Genomic DNA, 20,075 nt, shown 5'->3' on the forward strand with positions numbered 1-20,075 from the left:
TCTTACAGCGAGATCTGGTTCTTCCAGGTCGCGGGTGTGAGGCCCAGCTTCTCAATCATGTTTGTCCAGCGCTCGCTCCCCCTTTCCTTGCGGTCCATGTACTTGAGCAGCTTCTGCCGCCTGTGCAGCAGGAGTCGTAGGTTGCGCTTGTTGTGCTTGTCCTTGTAGCCGCGGTTGATCTCCAGCGCCTGGGAGAGGGTGCGGATCTTGGCCGTCAGGATGGCGATCTGCACCTCGGAGCTGCCTGTATCAGGGCCTGATCGCGGCGCCATGGGCAACTCGTTGGGTGTAATAGACAGAGCCTTGGGCTTGAGCACCTTGTCGGTGTTGTGACGGCCAAACTCGGCGACGATGCGCCGCACGTTGGCGTGGAAGCGGTCCTTGGCACTGCTGTTCTCCAGGGAGGTGATGCGGCGGAGAGCCTCGACAGCCTTGTGATGACGCTGCTCATATTGCTTCATCTTGTCCTCCTCAGTCCCGGGCTCAATCTGTGATTCAACAATGCCAACCATGGGCTTGGTAAGGGTCTGTCCTTGTTGAATAGCCTCTTCAAGTTCCCACTTAGAGAGGAAGTGGTTTAGGATTTCAGGAGACGTCGGCAGCTCCTGAGGAGCAGCACCCTCTGCACTCGTAGCGACCTGGCTCGTGGTATTCTGACCGGCCGAGTCAAGGGACTCGAGGAAGGGAGTCGTCCGGCCCTTGATGGGGTCACCCCAAGCCTCCTCCCGCTCCCGCTGGAGCTCCTCACGCCTCTCCACATTGGCCGCCTTTCGCTGCTGCGCCTGAGCCCATCGGTACGGATCCTGCTTTGCCTTGCGCTTCTTCTCGCGCATGGAGAGGTTCGCCGTCTGGACGATGGGGAGGAAGTTTGGTGTTGCGGGCTTCGCGGCCGGTCGGAGGCAGACTGTGCTCAATTGATCAGCATTGAGGGGGGTGAATTGTCCCAATGAAACGTACGGTTCAAGGAGCCTAGGCGCGGCAGCGCCGTTATTCTGGGGGGCATGGTGGAAGCATCAATCTGCTGCTGCTTTACTATAGAGATCGATGAATTGACGTCCAAAGCCTCGCCCCAAATTTTCCCATCATCCAACGGCCGATGCCGAACAAAGGCGGGCTGTGACCAAAGTGGACTAGCTCAAGTATCACGTGGAGATACCGCACCTCGATCCAATATCGTTGTACTAGACCCTAAGTGGCCTAGCCTCGCCAGGGCCATCAGGGCTTTGCACCACCCACACATTTTGGTGGTCACAAATTCCTCGTCGCGAACTTTCTTGCGACTCTACGAAAAAACATCACGACGCAACCTTCTTCCCTCAACCCTCCCCTCCCTCCCAGGAAGACAGACAAACAAATCCGTCAAGATGGCCCCCTCCAACCTGCCCTCCGTCTTCAACGCCACCAGCCAGGACATTGAGATGCTCCTGGCTGCCCAGTGCCACCTGGGTAGCAAGAACCTCCAGGTTCACATGGAGAACTACCTCTGGAAGACCCGTGCTGACGGTGTCAACGTTCTCAACGTCGGCAAGACCTGGTACGTCTTGACTCTACTCTGCGATGGATTTACGAGATTTCTGGTGGCATAATTGGAAGCGACGCGACCGGGAGGATTGGACCTTTGCGAGCTGAAGCTATCCGGAGGAGGGGCACAGAATCTCCAAAAACACCAAATTTCGCACAATCGCTAACACCACCGTCTTCACAGGGAGAAGATTGTCCTGGCCGCCCGCATCATCGCCGCCATCGACAACCCCGCCGATGTCTGTGTCATCTCTGCCCGTCCCTACGGACAGCGTGCCGTCCTCAAGTTCGCTTCCCACACTGGTGCCACTGCCATCGCCGGTCGCTTCACCCCCGGTTCCTTCACCAACTACATCACCCGCTCGTTCAAGGAGCCCCGTCTGATCGTCGTCACCGACCCTCGCACCGACGCCCAGGCCATCAAGGAGGCTTCCTACGTCAACATCCCCGTCATCGCCCTCACCGACACTGACTCCCCCACCGAGTACGTCGACGTCGCCATCCCCACCAACAACAAGGGTCGCCACGCCATCGGCTGCGTCTGGTGGATGCTCGCCCGTGAGGTCCTCCGCCTCCGCGGCACCATCTACAGCCGCGAGACCCCCTGGGACGTCATGGTCGATCTTTACTTCTGTATGTTTTACTTTGTGTATCTTTCACTCACATTCACTAACATCTTGCAGACCGCGACCCCGAGGCCGAGGCCGAGGAGAAGGTCGAGGAGGAGAAGGTCCCCGGCGCCGAGGAGGAGGGCCCCGCTGCCATCGAGTCCGGCTTCGCTGCTACTGGTGGTGACTGGGAGGCTCCCGCCGCTGGCTTCGCTGGTGCCACCGGTACCGGCTGGGACGGCGCTGCCGGTGACGAGTGGGGTGCCGCTCCCGCCACCACTGAGTGGGCTGCTTCCGCTGCTCCCGCCGCTGCCTCCGGCGAGGCTGCCAAGGAGACCACGTGGTAGGGTAACGAGGCTCCTGGCGACAACGAGGAGGTCGACGCCACTGCTGCTGCTGGACATGGAGGCGCAGAGGTTGAATACCTTCCTCCCGCCGACATTGAGTGGTGAAGAACAAAAGAAAAAAATTTACTAGGGAACGGTTGTCTAGTCACATACGTGTGACGGGCAGGAGAAACAATGGCGAAAGTGGTTCAATCAAACTATTCGGCGGCGTTTTTTCGACAAAGCTCTGGCTGACTTTTACAAAACAAACATCTTGGGACTGAGGTTCAACCATGGTGGTGCTGATGAGGGAAAGATACTATCCTCCCCTTTTTTTCTTTGATCCCTTTTTTTTCATCTCTCCTTTCGCGTGTGTATGTTCGCCCAAGGTTGAGGAGAAAGAGGGTGAGAGGGGTGGAGAGGGAAAGCCCTGTACCGCCAGGGGGGATGGACTTGATCGTTATCCCGCCTTTGTTCTGCGGTTTTGATGCGAGAGAAGCTAAATACGAGTCGTCCAAGCTGAGTTAAAAACCATGAAAAAAAGATGAAAGGTGCCGTGGATGCTTGTCTGTGATGTGTGTTGTAGATGTCTCTCTGAGTAGTCATTAGTGCCACTCCATGAGGTTATGCGTACTGTCTCGTAGCTTGTCATGTCTCGTAGTCACTTCTCTTTCATTGGCATCATGCTCAAAGCAATGCAAGTCTCGAGTATTAAACTGATGTTCCTTGTATCGGCCGTAAACTCATTTCACATCACAAACCACACTCAACTCAACCCCCCAACAATCATCGTAAAACGTGGTATCAATTCCGCCTTCAAGGCCTTCCTTTCTCTAACCATTCCCTTTACCCTCCTCCTAATCTTCCCCTCATATAACCCATCCCATTCATCAGTCCCTTATGTTTTCCCCCCCTTGAACCTCATTACTCCTATCCTAATCCAACCCTTCCCTTTTCTCACTCCCCCAGGGTTACAAGACCCTTGGCACACTTGGTGATAATAGTGAATTAGGAAATCTCAAAAAGAAAGCGCTCGTAATGCGGCGCGGAGGGGGTATGACTAAGCCAGAAAAACAGCTGAGGACCCAGACATGAACCATGTGTGTGTGTGTGTATAAACGAACAGAAAAGTGCCCAACTCCTTGCTTTGTCCCAGATGCTGTGTTGATGTATGATAATAGTGGTTTAGAACTTGAACAGAGACCCCGTCATGTGTAGATGTGTGTGTGCGTGTGTAATTCGAGTATGAATAGAGAGGGGTATAATGTCGAGGCACGCTGGGTATGCACTTCTGTACTGTGGTGGTGGTAATGAAACACAAAGTAAATGAAACTCCGTTGAGCCGGTGAGTCATCAAGGTCGTAATTTGTTGCCCGTGTTGGTGTGTTGAAGCGGACAGCTGCTTATTAGTTGTGGAGGTGATTACTCCAACATCTCTGAATGTCGTCGGATCTCCTCATCGCTCAGAGCGCTCATCCAAAGACATCTCTCAGTAATGCCCTCGATAGGCTGGAACTTGTACCGAGTGCTGGCCTCCAACAGGCGCAGCAGTGTCTTGACGACAGCAGCAGCAATGCGACAACGCTCAAAGTTGATCAAGGGGGGCGTGGTAGGTGAGCCAGCAATCTCTGACGGTCGCTGGGCGTTGTAGAGGAGATCGTGTGTGTAGATACCGACAAAGGGGATGCAGCCCGAGTCGGAGCCAACCTCCATCTCAGCACGGAGGTTGTAAAAGTTGCGCATAGGCGTTACCAGCTTCTCGAGATCGTGTAGTGTCTTGACATCCTGAGGGGGCACATGCTGCCATGTCCTCGACAAACGAGCGACCTCATTACTGGACAGGGCGATAGTGAGCTGTGCGAGGGTCGCAAAGTTGCGGTAACGTCGGCAGTGAGTTGCGATGTGGATGAACTTGCAGATGCATCGCACTCTCTCCTCGACTGTCTGTGTCATGACAATCTCAGAGATGGCCCATTTGACCATGATATTGAAGCGGGCAATGACAACATCAACTCCATGAGCATCGGTGTTGCGCAGAAACTCGACCCACGAACGAGAGTCACTGTAGGCAGCATTCTTCCAGTTCATGTCGATGAGCTCCTTCCAGTCAATCTCGTTGAGAGCATCCTTCTCGATCAGTGTGAACTGCTGAGCAAGAATCTCCGAGTCAAAGGCCAGGATGAATGGGAGGTGAACATTGTACTTGTCAGTTTCCGCAGCAACATCAGGCTTCGGGGCGAGGCGGAGAGCTTCAGTTGTCGCAGTCTGGTCATCGGTATGGATGTAGGGAGCCGTTGGCGTGGTCTCTGGTGTCGGAGGAAGAGGCTTCTGGCCCCAGACTTGTGTCTCGTGCAGTTCAGGAACCTTGAAAGTCTGCGGTGGCGACATCTCCAGAGCTTGTACCAGTGTCATTGGAGGCGAAGGAGGGTTCCTCTTCGGAGCAGGTGCTGGAGATCCAAGAGGGTGGGCTGGAAGCTTTACGCGAGGTACAACAGCGTCTCCTGACTCAAAGTCCTCATAATCAAGGGCCTCAGCCGACATCTCGGACGAAAGATCGCTATCATCGTCGAGGAACGACTGGTCTTCCTCAACCGTGGGCGCCGTGTCACCAGGCTTGATTCCTTCGATGCTGTCTGTCTTCTCAATGAAATCGAAAGACGCATGTTGTGAGTCCGGTTCAGGAGTGAAGACAGTCTTTTTCGCACGAGGAGTTGCATCATCATCGGAACCTTCGAGGATCGACATGTTGGTCCAAGCACGGCCAGGGGACTTGTCGCGGCCAGGATTCGAGTCTCGGTCCAGGATTGGGATGGACGAGTAGGATTCTCGTGAAGTATCAGACAAGAATGACTTGGCTTCGGTCAACGGCCGCTGGCGTTGAGGTGTTAGGAAGCTGTCATGAGAGTCAATAAGAGGCTCAGGCTCATCCTCTTCGGGATCCAGCATAAACGTCTCCCTGATGACAAGCTTTTCACGATGATCTCTCTTCTCGCGTTCCTCTTCCTCTGGATCCACCATATCCACGTCGATTTCAGGAGGAGGGTCAAAGACTCCTCCAGGAGACTGTGGGTCCATGGACAAGCTGTACGTCTTCTTCGCAGGCAACTTGCCCTCGAGCTTGGCCAGGGCTGACTCAATGCCACCATCGTCGTCGTCATCCGGAATCTGAGCAAGCTTCTGCGCCTCCTTCTCGAAAGAAGGACGCATGGCGGGCTTCGATGAATGTGTGCTAAAGAGCGAAAGGTCTCGCTTTGGTGCCTTCTCTGCAAGTTGGCCCAGAGAAAAAACATCGGCTCTGGACTGACGATACTCGATGGAGACTACCTCGCCTTTGCCGAAAGATTCCACACCAGGGCTCTGGATGTATGAACTCCGGATAGACTCCGAGTAAGTCGTCAACGACCCAACCGATCTTGATCTCCTTAGTGAAACCATGTCCAACTCGCCCACGTTTGTCGCGGCTCGTAGATCTCCACCCGGGCGTCGTCGAATAACTCGCAGAGGTTGTGGAACTGGTACATCAGGCTCTTGTGCCATCATCGAGGCGCCAGAGTCTGTTGTAGCATCAAAGCTTCGGACTGTGGACTGGCGAACAGTGCTGTTAAATGAGCTACGGCGACGTTGAATAATTGAAGCCAATGACTGGTGCGATCGAGTCGATTTGGTGCGACGATGACCCCTGTATGACAGAGGAGGATAGTGACGGAGACTGCGGTGTGTCGTTGAGAAGGATGCTCGGCTTCGCTCTTCGGAAGCTCGAGCACTACTGCCAGGGGCTAGAGTATCAAGGTCAGGCACAAAAGGTGGCAGAGGATCCTCATCAAGTGAAGGTCGGACCACATGTTGGTTGAGTAAATACGACGAACGCCTGGGCGTGCCAGTTCCAGCAGAGGGGCCGGTAGGAGGCGTTGTAGGAGGTGTAGGATCAGCGCCAGTGAGCCTGAAAGTTTCGGCAAATGCCTCGACAGAAGTGGTACTGGCAGGCTCCCCTCGCCTCATGAAAGAAGGATCAAATGGTGTCGTGTCGTCAACGATGACGATAGACTTGCTGCCCGTGGTGATAGCCATGTCACTAACTGGCCGGTGCTTGTGGTTGTGCGGCAGGCTGTCGAATGTGCTCGAGTCCATGTGGGCAGCTGAGTAGTCAACATCTCTCGCTGAGAGGGATGAGTTGGGGGATCCCATTGTGATGCCACGGCGTTCAGCATCAGCGGCGGCTTCCTCTCGCACTGCCTTCTTGAAATCTTCCACTGCTTCGGCGCCAAGCAAGTCAATCCTAACAGGAGGTCGAGATCCATTCGGTCTTTGCCTGCTCTGGGGGACAACTGCAGTTCCGGGAATACGGTTTGTTGTTGCCCCGCGAGGTCCGATATTGTTGACATTGATAAAACTTCCCGGTGTGGGAGACACCCCCTGGCCTCTGGTGCTAAGGGCTCGCCGCACACTTCCCAGAAGCTTCTTCATCCCGTGACCAGACATGGCTCCTGCTGGAATCCTCTCCTTGACCAAGTTCTGGCTCTCCGGGTGGAGAGTTGCCGTTTGCCTCTGGCTGGGGGGGAAATCATCGGGCTCGATATCAACAAATGCCTGGCCAGGGGGTAGAAGATTACCACGGACAAGACTCCCAGCATAGGGAACAGTCATCATGAACTCCTGGTCCTTGAAAGACATCTTGTCAGAGCTATGTTCCCGCAATGAATCAGTCAAACTGTTGTTACGCTTGTGCGTTGGCTGAGGCCGCACACGCTTTCCGACCAGCGTGCGAGGTGTCGTTGCTATCGGACCTGTATTATTGTAGACAGAGCTCGCTGTTACTGGGTGTGCTGCCAGTGGATTCGTCTGGTGAGGATGAGTAGCCCGCATGGCCTTGTTAGGAAACGAGCAAGAGACAATATCCAGACTCGACATGCTGATTGGAGACGCCTGCGATTCCACCTCTGCGGGATCTCTGGTGATCTGGCCCTCAGGGGTACTCGGCCGGGGATCCGTGACGATTGAGTCTCCAGCATGGCCAGCCCGGGAGATGTCGGCAATGAAACTTGTTCGCTCGCGTGTGCTCTTCATGAGAGGCAACAAGCTCTCAATTTGAGGCGGCTCCCCATCGTCACGGTCCCAGAAGGTCGGGTCCAAATCAGGATCTCTGTGACCGGCAATGCCACCAGGCGTAATGGGAACATCGGCATCCAGCGAGTCGTCGAAATTAGGGCCATCCCAGTAAAGAGCACAAACCCTACGCCAACATTTCTTGAGTTCTCCAAGGATCTTGAGCTGCACCTTGCGGGATCGAGAACATTGCGATAGTTCATCCACAAAATCGTTCAACAGCTCGCAAAACGTTGACCGGAGATTATAGTCAACGACAAAGTCATCCATAAAGTAGTTGAGAATCCAATGCCTCAGGGCCACAAATGTCCTAACCCGAACAACCATGCCAGTTTCGTCATCGCGTGCTAGTGCCCATCGTAACCGCGCAATGAGCATGCGTAATAGGTCAACGGATTCGAGGAATGCTCGGTAGGTTAGGAAGAAATCTGAGATAAGTTCGTAGTCGAGGAAACTGGGTGACGTGATTTCCGCAACGAGTCGTGGTGGTGTAGCGGCTGTGACAGCTCCGGTCGCAGGGGAGTATCTGACCAGGGCTCGATCGTCGCAGGCCGGCTTGAATGTGAGGTTGTCAAACATGGCGGGTTCGACATTGAGAATCGACTGGTAAGTCGGATGGACAGGCCGGGGCCCTCGAGGAGAAGGGGGGTTCGGAGAGGTATTGGACATGTTGCGCGAGAATCGCAACACCGGGACGGCCAACGAGCTCGGCCGCCTCGTCGATGCTAGATCTGGATGAGAACTGTTAAGCTCGCCCTGGGATCGGTTCAGCAGCGAGGCGCTGCTTGAGCGAAACTCCTCTGTGGGAGCGTAGGAAGAGCCACGAATCATCGGTGTGCCTCTAACAGTAAACCGTGGAGTTCCTATCCGCCAAGAGGGAATGTTGATATCGAGAAGAGGAGTAGAGTTGGCATCAAAATCTTCCATAGTCCGGGGTCGATGCTCCTCACCCGGCTTGGAGATGACGATTTTGAAAACCCCAGGGTCCGAATCCTTAGCGGCGGAGACTTCGTGGACCGTGCTGTCAGAGAGGGCGCGTCGGTGTTTCACGGACCTTCGAGCATCCCGGGGGTTGGCTTCAAAGTAGGCTTGGTTGCTGTCAAAAGGCGTGGCTTCCGGGGTCGGGGTGAACTGGCTGATGTGAAGCTCACTGCTCTCGTACTCGACGGGTTTGCTGTGGGGGAGGGTATCCAAGCCTGCTGTGCTGGGCGGAGTGATGGGAAATACGAATTGAGGCTGGGGACATCGCTGGTAGGCAGGGCGAACAGTCGGCCTGCGGAATGAGGGTCAGCGATATGTGAACAGGGGGACAAGTTGAGTTGTCAGTCAGTGCGAGCGTCCGAGACCAGCGCCAGCGTTCCTGTGCCAGTAACTTGATGATATCTCTGAGGCGACAGGACAGAGGATCGGATCGCAACGAGAGCCCGACCGAGACGTCTCCCCACAAGCACTCTGGGCGAAAGCCGGGAGGCGGGAGGAAGGGAGAGCGACGGGGCGGAGATGTGGCTGGCACACAGCATTCCAGTCGGTCGGACAAGTGAGGCGCTAGGTGCAGAAAAGAACGACAAGCACGAGACGATCGAAACCTTACCTCAGATATATCCGACCATTGTTGCCAACGTTGGCGACAGTGAATTGACGACCCTCACGACCTGCCGATCCACCATCTGGGGTGATGTCCCATCGAGGAAGGCTTCCCTGAAGGTCGGAATCCGAGTCCTTGAAACTCCGAGGCGTTGGCTTCCTCTGGTGAGATCTTCGCTCGGAGAGAGGGACCAAGGGTTTCGCGAGGGCGGCATTGGTCGAGGGAAGCATGCGCGTAGTTGTGGTGGTGGTGGATCTAAGGGATGGCCACTTGTTGTAGGGCGTCGGCGTCGAAGCGTCTCTGGGGCTGGAGTTTTCCTTTTCCTTGGGTACTGCGGCGGTGGTGGTTACGGAAGTGACAGGGTCGTCGACAGGAGACACAATCCCAGACCTTGGCTGGTGAGTCGTCGAAGACGCGGCGGCGGCGGAGTGAGCGCTCGGGATAGTCGACGTCGGATCCTTGACCGGAGGGCGCGACGAAGACGAGGACGATATGGGTATGGGGACGGGGGGCGGAGCGCTGAGGCCAGACGCTGGCGGCAGCGGGTCTGCGGACGAAGGCTCCAGGGCCTCCATGAGCACGGCCGCTCACGCGCGCTGCGTTGGCTGTCGTCAGGAGAGGGCAGAGCTGATGGTGCTCAAAGCGACAGAGGAGCTGGCGATCAAGGCATTGAGTTAGCAGCGAGCGTGTCAGTGTTGAGAGAGATCGTCGCGCATAGTCGAGGAGGTGGTGGTGGTTGTTATTTGATCCAATGCGCGCGGGGAGAGGGGCTAAGCGCTGAAAACGAAGGAGACACCAAAAGAAGAAAGGAGAGACAAGAGTGTACAGTGAACTGTTTGCGCACAACCAAGAAGGAAAGGAGGGAGAAGGCGATAGGACGCGGCGAGGCCGAGCTGGGGATTATGATGGGATGGATGGGGGGGGGATTGAGTCGGGTGTTTGCTTGGACCATCCACCATCAACAACGTTTGATTGCCCTGTTATGCTAAGCCCGTGGTAACACGTCTGTAATTACCAGAAGCAAGCCAAAACCTGGTCGAGTTTCTGACAAGCAGGGGGGAAGTTGGATGTGGGAAGGGGACTGATGTCATTGTGAGAGAATAGAATGAGACCTGGACCTACGTGACGAAGCCATAAACTCGATGTTTGCTCTTGTATGCGAGAGAGTATTCGTTACCATCAAGAGGCGTTGGCTACCCTTTGTCTGAGTCGAGAGGTTGGCAGAAGGATTTGGTTGGTGGTGAGTTGGGATGGGGGTGGAAATCGAGTCACGCTGGACTGCGCTACGCTCGCTATAGGAGAAATTTCGCAAAGGAGAGGGGCAAAGTAAACAGGGAATTTCCACGGGATCAATAAGGGCCCCCTCCCTCTTCAAACAGTAAAAAGTAAAGAGCAAGAGGAGAGAGACGAAGGAAAAAGAAAGGAAAAAGCGAGGCTGTTGGACCCGAATAACGGGGGAGAGACAAGACGGACGGGAGATGGGCTCTGGCGCTTCCATTTGGGATGGCACATGGAAAGAGGGTGTGGGGCTGAACGCGATGGCAAGTTTATGTGTACTGGAACCTCAGCCACCATACAATTTTATTACTCTTCAAGGTACTCAGTACGGTGAACTATGGAGTGCCAGGCCTTTTTAGGGCAACCCAGGGGAGGGGTTATGGCGCGTGGGCCAGTTGGGTCGGTCTCCCGTCGAGGCCCCCGTTCAAGCCGTTGATTGGCAGTCTCGGGGACAGGTTTCTGGCAGACGGCGTGCTGCACGAACTGTTTGCCAGTCATGAATAGCATAAGGAAAAAGAAAAGAACAGAGTATATTGACCTCTCAAAATACTGCTGTTTAGTGGTCAGGCAAAAGAGGTCACAAGCTGGTCAACGGAGAACATGGATGTTGCTGGGTCATGGATGGCCCACGGAGCCGGATATTCCCCCAGGAATGAATGGGTTGGAGAGAGCAGAGCAATGTACTCGGTACCTGCATCTGTACTCGCAACGGTCCCCCAGCTCGGCCCGTTCTCCCGCAAAAACACCCCTGCACGCGTGCACCCAGCCACCAGCCCTTTAATCAACGTCTAAGTACACTCTACCTTTTTTTTCATCCCATCCCATGCTTTGACGTTGCAGCAGAGGGACAAACCTGAACATCCAGACCCAACGTCAAAGCACACATCTTTGAGCTATCAGGGAACAAAAAAACACTCACACATAAAGTTTTTACAAGGTCAGGCTGCGATGGAGTCTAGACTTGATGCCCAGTTCGTCGATCATTTGGTTCCCAACGGGGCCATCTTTGTAGATCTCTTGTTGCCTCTCGGGGAATTCAGATTCAGTCAAAATAGATAGTGCAAGACGAAAGAGGCAACTGAGGGGATTTTCAGCCTCTGTGCAAGAGTCAGTCGTTTACTGTACCCAAGGTTCCAGAAGGAAAGACAAGGTACCTACAGATCCCCCTCCCCCCCATGACCTCTCCCTCTGCCTGCATGTGCATCATGCATCCTCTCTCAAGTCGAGCTATTCATGGCATCATTCTCGCGTGCGCATTGACAATCAGTCAATCACACACTTTTTTTCTTGTCTCCCCCTCCAGCTCGTGTGTGCGAAAACCCGCACGCTACTGTACGAACCCCAAGGAAGGTGATAAAAAATGAAGAACAGTCCATCATCCATCGCCAATCAACTAAACTTTGAACCCGACTGCCCGGGCGCCCGGGGAAGCTTCCCGCCTGACGAATCAAGACGGCTTCCGCAAAATGGCCCGCAGTCTAGGGTAAAAAAGAACAATCGTGTACAGTAGTTCGTCCGCACAACAAAGAGACTATCGCATGTTCGTCCGCTTACTTAGCTAAACCTCAAGCAAGCAGTCTTGCATCCCCGTCCCCGGTTCGTGGCTTTTTACTTGAAGAATGCCTTGTTAACTAAAAAATGTCTTACAAAACCCTCCCAAAATCTTCAGCTCCGACTGTCAAGGCCGCTTACTTCTGAATCATGCAGTAGTTTAGGTCCATGGTGCCACGAACTGCCCGCCTCGCCCTGGGCCATGCATGACACTACGGTTCCTCAGGCGAGCAAGGTAACATACACCGCAGCAGGTGACTTGCCTTGCCATTGAATGCAGTGATTCGAGATTCAACTCGATCTCGAGATATCATTATACCGAGTTAAGAGATGAAAAAACTCCCCTGTAAACTTAAAATCCATTCATCAACCCATATGTTCCCACGATATACATTCAAACCCTTGCCTATACAAGATGCGGTGTGCTCCCCAGCCCCAAAATACCTACTCTTTTCGTGACCCCACGAGTCATTCATGTTCCCGTTTGAGCGCTGCCCGCGCGTAACGGGTCCAATTAACAAACAAACATATCCGTCTCGCCGGTCAAGGCGGGGACCCTTCATGCAGTCTCTCAATCCGGCTCTTCTTGTAGTTCAAAAAATCCTCCCGCTGTCGATTCATGACGCCGTCCAACTGACGTCCCCGCCGAGTCAATGCTGCTGCCCCTCATGGCAAAAGGCCCGCGCCGCCGAACCGCTCGCCCTGCCTTGCGGAACCCCAGCCACTCGCTGTAGATCACTTCTTGGAATGCGGCATGGGTTCCGTTCCCGCTCTTGCAAGCGACACCTCTCAGGAAACGCCATGGGATCCATTCTCGCGTGTCTTTCCCTGGCACTGGCATGTAACACTGTTACTACCGTATGCGTTGCATGGCAGGGCTGCCGAGACTCCATGATGCACGTCTTGAGCCCGCTTTGATGGTCAACCATGTGACCAACCTGGGGTTGATGATCGTCGTTATTGATACCTAACCAGATAGCTGAACGCAAAGGTTTCACTGAACAATATCACCAAGATAAGACACTCTGATGAATGCGAGATAGTCCAACTTGTCTTCTCTTGGAACCCATCTATCTTGACCGCCTCTTTCTCTACTTGCTGTCCGCTTCCGCAAATCTACATGACGATGCAAGCCGTCTCTAATCAACGAGCTACACCCAAATCGCATCTTAAAGGCTCAATTCCTGAATCTTCTCCACCAGCAGCTCTGTAAATGTCTCTACCACGTTGGACTCGGGTCCGCCGGCCTTAGCCTCAAAGATGCAGTCTAGCACCGTCTTGATACCCACTCCCACGCGGTCCGAGCCCGTCAGTCGTTGGATCTCGTTGAGCGTCGCATTGACGTCGCCCGAGTTGAATACCCTTGACTCTTGCAGAACTGTGGCCAGATCGCGGAGTGTCGACACGGCCGGTACCGCCACCTTCTTGGCAAAGTCCATGTCGATTTCGAGCATCTTGAGGACTGACGCCTTGGAAGTTGTCACAAAGATCAAGAGACGGTGGCCCTATAACACTGTTAGCTCGGTTCAACACCACATAAGGAATAATAGCTCACCTTGGGCGGCTTGGAGACAAGTAGAGTTGTCAAAGCCTCGAGCATCACGTTGGAGAAACGGGGTCCAATGGGGTTCCATCCAATCATGCGCTCAAAGTCATCCAGGATCAGAATACTAGCAGGCGACTTGTAGGCATCCGTAAAGGCCTTGTGAAGGTAATCCTTCTTGGCAAACTCGTCGCGGTATCCCACCAGGTCTGCCGGTGTAACCATCTTGACAAAGGGGAATCCGGACTGCATGGCGATGTGCGCAGCCAGGGCCGTCTTTCCTGAGGCCTTGGGACCGTGGAACAGAACTGAAGTGCTGAACTTGTTGGGATCCTCCTTGATCATGCCCACAACACGCATCATCTCCTGGATCGTCGAGTTGATGTGAGGCGCGTAAGGGATGATGCCCAGACGGACGGCCTCCTCAAGCTCTGCCTCGGAGACACCGTATGCTGGTCGGACCTCAGTCAGAGCATTCATAAAGTCCTCGCGCTTGACCTTCATGTTGGCCACATCCTGCTTCACGGCAGCCAGCTGACCAACTTCGGTGTGTCTCGAAAAGGCGAAAGAAGCCGCTGCCTTTACCAGACCATTGATCTCGGCACCAGAAAAGTTCTTGGTTAGGCCGGCAAGCTCCTCCATATCAACGCCAGGGTCCAGAAGGTTGTTGGTTCTCATCTTTCCTGTGTGAATCTTGAGAATCTCAAGTCGACCCTCCTCGTCAGGAAGCGAGATCTCCAGATGCACCTCAAGACGACCAGGTCGCAGAAGGGCATCATCAATCATGTCCTTTCGGTTGGTCATTCCAATAAGGAGAATGTTGTTGAGCTGATCCACACCATCGAGCTTGGAGAGAAGCTGGTTCACCACACTGTCACCAACACCGGTACCACCACCGGCTCCTGAGCCTCGCTGCTTGCAGACGGCGTCCAGCTCATCAAAAATGATGATGTGCAGACTACTCTCATCGCCCTTCTCCTTGTACTCCTTCTCTGCATCCGCAAAGAGCTTTCTGATGTTCTCTTCAGACTGACCAACGTACTTGTTGAGCACCTCGGGACCGTTGATGACCTTGGGTGGCCGGGCATTCAGCATCTTTCCAATCTGCCGAGCAATGAGCGTCTTTCCGGTTCCAGGAGGACCGTAAAGCAGCATTCCCTTAACGTGGGGAATACCAATCTTGGCCACAAGACCAGGTGGGAAGACACGAGAAGCAAAGGCTCGACGGAAAATGGTGGCAAACTCATCACCCAATCCACCAATACCCATATCCTCAAACTTGAAGTCTGGGGCTAGAATGGCATTGGAGTTGGGCTTGTTCATGGATGGCTTTAGGTTAAAGTCACCCCTTCCATCACGGTGGAACAGTACCCGGGTCTGGGACGTCAGAATACCTCTGGCGTGAGGTTCCCTGTAAACCTTCTTGCTCGAGTCATCGGAAGACATGGCCAAGTCGGTCAGGCCAACCGTCTTGACAACGATCAGAAGGGGAATGTTTCGGACGTCCATAAGGATGCGCTCGCCGGGAGAGAGCATCTGGTTCTGGTATGTGTCGACAAAGATCTTGGACAGCTCATCCTCGTCGTATGGGACCTCGGTCTTCTTGTTGGGGGATGCGAAACCAATCTCCAGATCGAGTGATCCGAGATACGCCTTTCCTCCTGACCCGAATGGGTCATAGATCTCTCCGGTAAACTGATCTCTCATGGTGATGCCGGCCCATGATCGCTGGGGGTCTGATAGACTGATGCAGCCCGAGGGGAAACCAGGGACTGGCTTTGCTGAAACAACGTATTCGCCGACGGGCTGGCCACCTCGGAGGAGGACGTAGAGATCGGATCCGTCGCGGCTGGGGGGGAAGTCGTCGGGAGAAACGGCGCACCTAAGACATGACTGTTAGGCTTGACTTCAATCTGGGAAGGGCGCCAACGTACAAATTGCCGTAGATAAGTCTCGACTGTAGGGACTTGTCTGTGACCTTTTCAACTCGGAGAGGGATCTGTCGACCACCGCCAGAGGGGCCCTTCTCAGCATGCCGGGGCTGACCACCGCCGCCCTGGTATCCTTGAGGAGGCTGCTGCTGCGCCCTAGGGTCGTTGTATCGCGCGCCGTAGCCCTGCTGTTGCTGATACGGATCACCTCCTCCATAAGGCGCCCGGGGAGGAGGCTGCTGGCTGCCACCTTGAGGTTGTCGCGAGCCGCCGCCCATGAAGCCGCTGAAGGGTGTTCTGGACATGGTGGCGGTGGGAGGGGTGAAGGAGGATGGTTCGGGATTGGATGGCGTGTAGAGGTGAGGATCGTGAATCGCTGCTGTATAGTCGTCGTCCCAGATCCTTATTATTCTCGCGATCTGGTGTACGTGGAGGTTGTAAAGTACAGATTTCAAGCTGAAGCCTGAAGCGCTGGCTTTACTGTAGGTAAGGTATTAGCCCAGCTTCAGCCTTGGATCCGACGCTGACGGACGCTGACGACGGGAGGGGCGATTTGCCAGGGGTCTAAGCTGTTACTACCTGAAAAGGCTTAGTGGCTATGTCATCTGCTTCTTATTCGTTTCGGCCCCGCATTCCGGAACACCAGCGCCTCCTTGGAGGGAGCTCCAGGCGCAAAAGATTCACGATTTGAGCTGTTGTATCTTTAACATCGCGTCAAGATGCCACTGTGAGTGGAAAATTCGAGACTGTTTATATAAATGCTGACATATCATAGCCATCTGCTAGGCAAAAAGTCGTGGAACGTCTACAATGCCGACAACATCGCCCGCGTCCGTCGCGATGAAGCTGCCGCGCAGGCCGCCGAAGAGGCGGAAGAGCAGCGCATGCAGGAGACCGATGCACAACGCCGACTAGCCATTCTACGCGGCGAAGCTCCTCCGCCCATAGAGGATACTGAGCCATCCACGGCCGATGAGCCGCCCGCTCGTGAAACCACACATTCTGGAAGCATGCGGCGGAAACGGAAGCGACCAGGCGAGGACGACACCGACTTTGAGATGCGCGTGGCGAAGGAGAGGGATAACATGGCTGTTGTCAGCATCGAGTCTGAGAGGAAACCTACGAGCTCTGCTCCGATTGTGGACCATGCTGGGCACATTGATCTTTTCGGTGATGAGAAGCTCAGAGCACATGCCGAAAAGAACGAGGAGGCAGAGAAGGAAGCCAAGAAGAAGAAGCAGAGCTATGAGGATCAATACACGATGCGATTCTCCAATGCCTCTGGAAAAGACGGCTCCCTGCAGCCGTGGTACTCCCAGTCCGATGCCGCAGCTCCAGACGCATCTTCCAAAGACGTCTGGGGCAACCAAGACCCGAAGCGCAAAGAGAGGGACACCAAGCGAATAGTGTCGAACGACCCGCTCGCGATGATGAAACAGGGCGCATCAAAGGTTCGGGAGCTGAAACAGGAGCGAAAACGATTTCAGGAGGAGAGGGACGAGGAGTTGAAACAGATGCGCCGGGACGACCGGCATTGTGAGAGACGACGACGGAGGCATGAGGAAAGTGGCAGGGGTGGAGATCGGAGTCGGGGCCGAGATGGGGAAAGATCTTCGACGAGGCATGAGGAAAGGAGGCATAGGTCGAGGGATAGGAGAGATGACCGTGACCGTGACAGAGGAGCTGAAAGACGGAGGCATGATCATTATGGGAGGGAGGGATCCAGCCACAGGAGAGACCACAGAGATCATGATGATAGGGATAGATCGGACCCAGAGAGGAGAAGGGGGACGAGATCCAGAGACCATGAAAATCGTAAAAGAAGAGATTCGCGATCTCCGGAACGAGATCAAGGCGAGCGACGACAACATCATTCAAGAAAAGAAGCATGATACATAATGTCTAGATACCCAAAAGCAATATTTCCAAACGAATTCAATCCAAACCTCCTTCTTGTCTCCTCCGTCACTCCTCCAACCACGGCAACCGAATCTCAACAGGCTGCATATGCTTCTCGACCATCTCAACCACCTTCTTCGCCTCAAGTCCCTTCAAAGCCTCTCTGATCGCCGCATACGTCTCCTCGCTCAACCCTTCCTTTCGATCACAGTAGATATCCAATCCTTCTTTCGTAAATACGGTTGGAGCGAACCATGTAACCGCCCACTTCTCCTTCACGCCGTCTGCTGTCGTGGCCTCTCCCCAGCCGAGAATTTCCCAGTGACTGCTAACAAAGAGCAGCCAACCCTTACCGCGCCAATCCCATCCGGTGCTTGTCGCCTGTGTGTCGATTCCTTCGACAGTCTTTCGCAATCCGTCCTTGGATGTCGGCTCATACTCGACCAAGTCGTCAAGGCGCGGCCGTCCATCAGCAGTCCCCGGGAGAAGCTTGTACGTGATACGCACGTTACGCGCGTCGCGCCACATGGAGAGCGTCGAATGCGTCACGGTCCATGTTGTAGTGATCCAGTCGAGAGCGGGTGCCGAGGGAGGAGCTACTGTGGCGGATCCGGCGTATTTCGAAGGGACTTCGAGTTTAATAGGTGGTTGGTCGGCAGCCATGGTGGTGATCCAAAGTTTTGGTGTTTCACTTGATGTTGTTGTGCTAAAAGGCAAATCCGCTAGCCAAACTTGTATGCCAAGTTATGATCGAAAAAGAGCGACCGGAATGAAGAGTGCGCCGAAAGATATGATGTTGTAAGATGAAAAAGAATGAGTTGACAAAGTCCCATTATCAGTGATCGTCACAAGCAAGGAAACCTATGAAACATGCAAGGCTTGAAATGCAACCTTGCATCAATCAAAACCGAATGATCCTTGAAATTAAGGACACACTCTAAAAAACTCTCAATCATGCATGTGAATATTTAATTAGTCGTCATCACACCTCATTGGATTTCCAATTGTTCAGATGAGGCACGACGTCGCGTCTGGTTTATGCTGTAAATTGAAGGGTGTGTGATGTCACTGGCCGTTTCTCACTTTAGCTCATCTGTAGCCTCACTTTCAACATTTGGCGGTGAACATCATAGAGGAGCTTTTGAAAAGAATGAAGTAGATAATTCATAATCGATACGCCTCCAGGCCAAAATATTTTCTACAACTATTTCATCTCGTTTCTCGCCCAAATCTGGCATAAAACTGCCATCGTCTACCTTATCTCATCCTATTCCAGGGTAGACCCCGTCAAGCCACATCTCATCTCAGCCCCCACCGCCATACTTAGGCTCCGCCGCCAAGCTTCGACCCCGGATTTTCGCGAAACCGCTCCTGGCTTTTCTCCTCCCATTCATCTCATCTCACTCGACTTCATTCCATCTCAGCCAAACATCCTCGGCTATATCTCCTCCGTCGCTGCAGGTGTCCTCAAGCCGGTTTTCTCTCTTGACCCCTCATCTCGACCGCATCATCTCTGCTCTCTGCGCTAGGCACAATGGACGCCAATTCATCAGAGCCCAACGTCGACGTCGACGCATCCGACGACGCCCTCATGGCCCAGATGGGCTTCTCCTCATTCGGCGGCGCATCTCCCCCCTCCAAGCGCCGTCGCTACAATCCCCGCGCCGATGCTTCGCTCCCTCCCAAACCTCCCAAACCTCACAAGCCCTCAGCTACCGGCGCCAACTCCACCGCCCTCGGAACGGGCTCCAACACGGACGAGATTCCCCTTGACGACGACGACGAGCCTGTGCAGCCGCCGGCGCAAGCGCGCCCGGCGAGTCTCCCGCAGCGACCTGCCCCGGCGGCAGATTCGCGCCCAGGCCATCATCAATCGCAACCGCATGGGACGAGGGACACCTGGTACGTCGGCTACTACGATCCCATGTCGAATGAAAACCCCTGGGAGAGGCTTGAGAAAGCACGAGGTCTGGAACCGCAAGGCACGTGGCTGCCCCGCGGTGCGCCTTCAACTGCGACAACTGGCGCTCCCTCCTGAGGACCGCATCCTATCTTGCAGCAAACGATCTGTCCACTGGGTTCGGGTCTGTACTCGTGAAAGAGAGCACATCAATCGGAGCAATCTTTTCCCATGGCCCCCAATCTGCCGTCGTTCAACTCGGCATCGGGTTTCGATATTAGCCAACATGACTGAGCAATGTCACATGTACAATCACGTGACCACAAACAGGGGTAATCCAACCTCCAAGCACCACCCGCACCACGATGATGGAGTCCCAGCTACGACGACACCATTGTCACGAATCACATGACGATACACATCGACACTGGCCTGTCAATGGCCCGGAGGGGCGTGGGGAGCACTCGAATCACATCTACGGGGGGGTTATCACATCCATTAGCCCTGGGGCCACACCATCAGTCCAGGAAGGAAAACGAGACCTCGATTGCTACGGAACAGTTACACTCCATACTCCCGCTGAAATATCCACAAAGAAATCCCCCATACGGCACATTGCCCTACCCAGGAGAGTAGCTCGTCGGCTCACACGTCCTGCCGCCTTGCCCGAAGGAGCAGTATCAGCATGGCTACCTCCCCCAAATAGGACAAGCGCCCCAAATACACAGTGTCCTGCCAGACCGCCGTTATTCACAGTCTCGTTTTCTCCTTGGTCCAGTGGTTCCCAAGGCTCCCCTCAGTACACACCCCCCTGGGAATGCCAGGAGCAG

The 20,075-nt window shown here is 54.3% G+C and overlaps 7 protein-coding genes across 7 annotated transcripts; 3 read left to right on the forward strand and 4 right to left on the reverse strand.

The window, feature by feature from the left end:
* Positions 1-2: 2 nt before the first annotated feature.
* NECHADRAFT_79976 (uncharacterized protein) lies at positions 3-1,003 on the reverse strand (the record flags this gene model as incomplete). Its single annotated transcript, XM_003048092.1, has 2 exons — positions 3-904; positions 958-1,003. 2 exons carry the CDS (start codon positions 1,001-1,003, stop codon positions 3-5), a joined length of 948 nt encoding a protein of 315 aa, XP_003048138.1.
* Positions 1,004-1,300: 297 nt separating this feature from the next.
* On the forward strand, positions 1,301-3,009 carry NECHADRAFT_68978 (40S ribosomal protein S0). Its single transcript, XM_003047910.1, has 3 exons — positions 1,301-1,534; positions 1,706-2,154; positions 2,205-3,009. Exons 1-3 carry the CDS (start codon positions 1,365-1,367, stop codon positions 2,474-2,476), a joined length of 891 nt encoding a protein of 296 aa, XP_003047956.1. The 5' UTR covers positions 1,301-1,364; the 3' UTR covers positions 2,477-3,009.
* An 868-nt stretch (positions 3,010-3,877) lies between these two features.
* NECHADRAFT_40162 (uncharacterized protein) lies at positions 3,878-9,373 on the reverse strand (the record flags this gene model as incomplete). Its single annotated transcript, XM_003048093.1, has 2 exons — positions 3,878-8,831; positions 9,150-9,373. The coding sequence occupies 2 exons, from the start codon at positions 9,371-9,373 to the stop codon at positions 3,878-3,880; spliced, it is 5,178 nt and encodes a 1,725-aa protein (XP_003048139.1).
* A 3,634-nt stretch (positions 9,374-13,007) lies between these two features.
* On the reverse strand, positions 13,008-15,751 carry NECHADRAFT_104315 (uncharacterized protein; the record flags this gene model as incomplete). The annotated part of the gene is made up of 4 exons (XM_003048094.1): positions 13,008-13,477; positions 13,528-15,397; positions 15,450-15,654; positions 15,697-15,751. The coding sequence occupies 4 exons, from the start codon at positions 15,749-15,751 to the stop codon at positions 13,142-13,144; spliced, it is 2,466 nt and encodes an 821-aa protein (XP_003048140.1). The 3' UTR covers positions 13,008-13,141.
* A 471-nt stretch (positions 15,752-16,222) lies between these two features.
* NECHADRAFT_26610 (uncharacterized protein) lies at positions 16,223-17,008 on the forward strand (the record flags this gene model as incomplete). Its single annotated transcript, XM_003047911.1, has 1 exon — positions 16,223-17,008. A coding segment is annotated over one exon (786 nt), but the record flags the coding sequence as incomplete, so codon positions are not given.
* Positions 17,009-17,411: 403 nt separating this feature from the next.
* NECHADRAFT_39825 (uncharacterized protein) lies at positions 17,412-17,873 on the reverse strand (the record flags this gene model as incomplete). Its single annotated transcript, XM_003048095.1, has 1 exon — positions 17,412-17,873. One exon carries the CDS (start codon positions 17,871-17,873, stop codon positions 17,412-17,414), a length of 462 nt encoding a protein of 153 aa, XP_003048141.1.
* A 1,006-nt stretch (positions 17,874-18,879) lies between these two features.
* On the forward strand, positions 18,880-19,383 carry NECHADRAFT_79981 (uncharacterized protein; the record flags this gene model as incomplete). The annotated part of the gene is made up of 1 exon (XM_003047912.1): positions 18,880-19,383. One exon carries the CDS (start codon positions 18,880-18,882, stop codon positions 19,381-19,383), a length of 504 nt encoding a protein of 167 aa, XP_003047958.1.
* Between the last annotated feature and the right edge of the window lie 692 nt (positions 19,384-20,075).

This window comes from Fusarium vanettenii, assembly GCF_000151355.1.
Source record: "Fusarium vanettenii 77-13-4 chromosome 5 genomic scaffold NECHAsca_12_chr5_2_0, whole genome shotgun sequence".
NCBI classification, from domain to species: Eukaryota; Fungi; Ascomycota; class Sordariomycetes; order Hypocreales; family Nectriaceae; genus Fusarium; species Fusarium vanettenii.

Coding starts and splice junctions, on each gene's coding strand:
- NECHADRAFT_68978 (XM_003047910.1), top strand. CDS start 1,365: ATGGCCCCCTCCAACCTGCCCTCCGTCTTCAACGCCACCAGCCAGGAC. Junction 1,535..1,705: donor CTCAACGTCGGCAAGACCTG/GTACGTCTTGAC, acceptor CCGTCTTCACAG/GGAGAAGATTGTCCTGGCCG. Junction 2,155..2,204: donor CATGGTCGATCTTTACTTCT/GTATGTTTTACT, acceptor AACATCTTGCAG/ACCGCGACCCCGAGGCCGAG.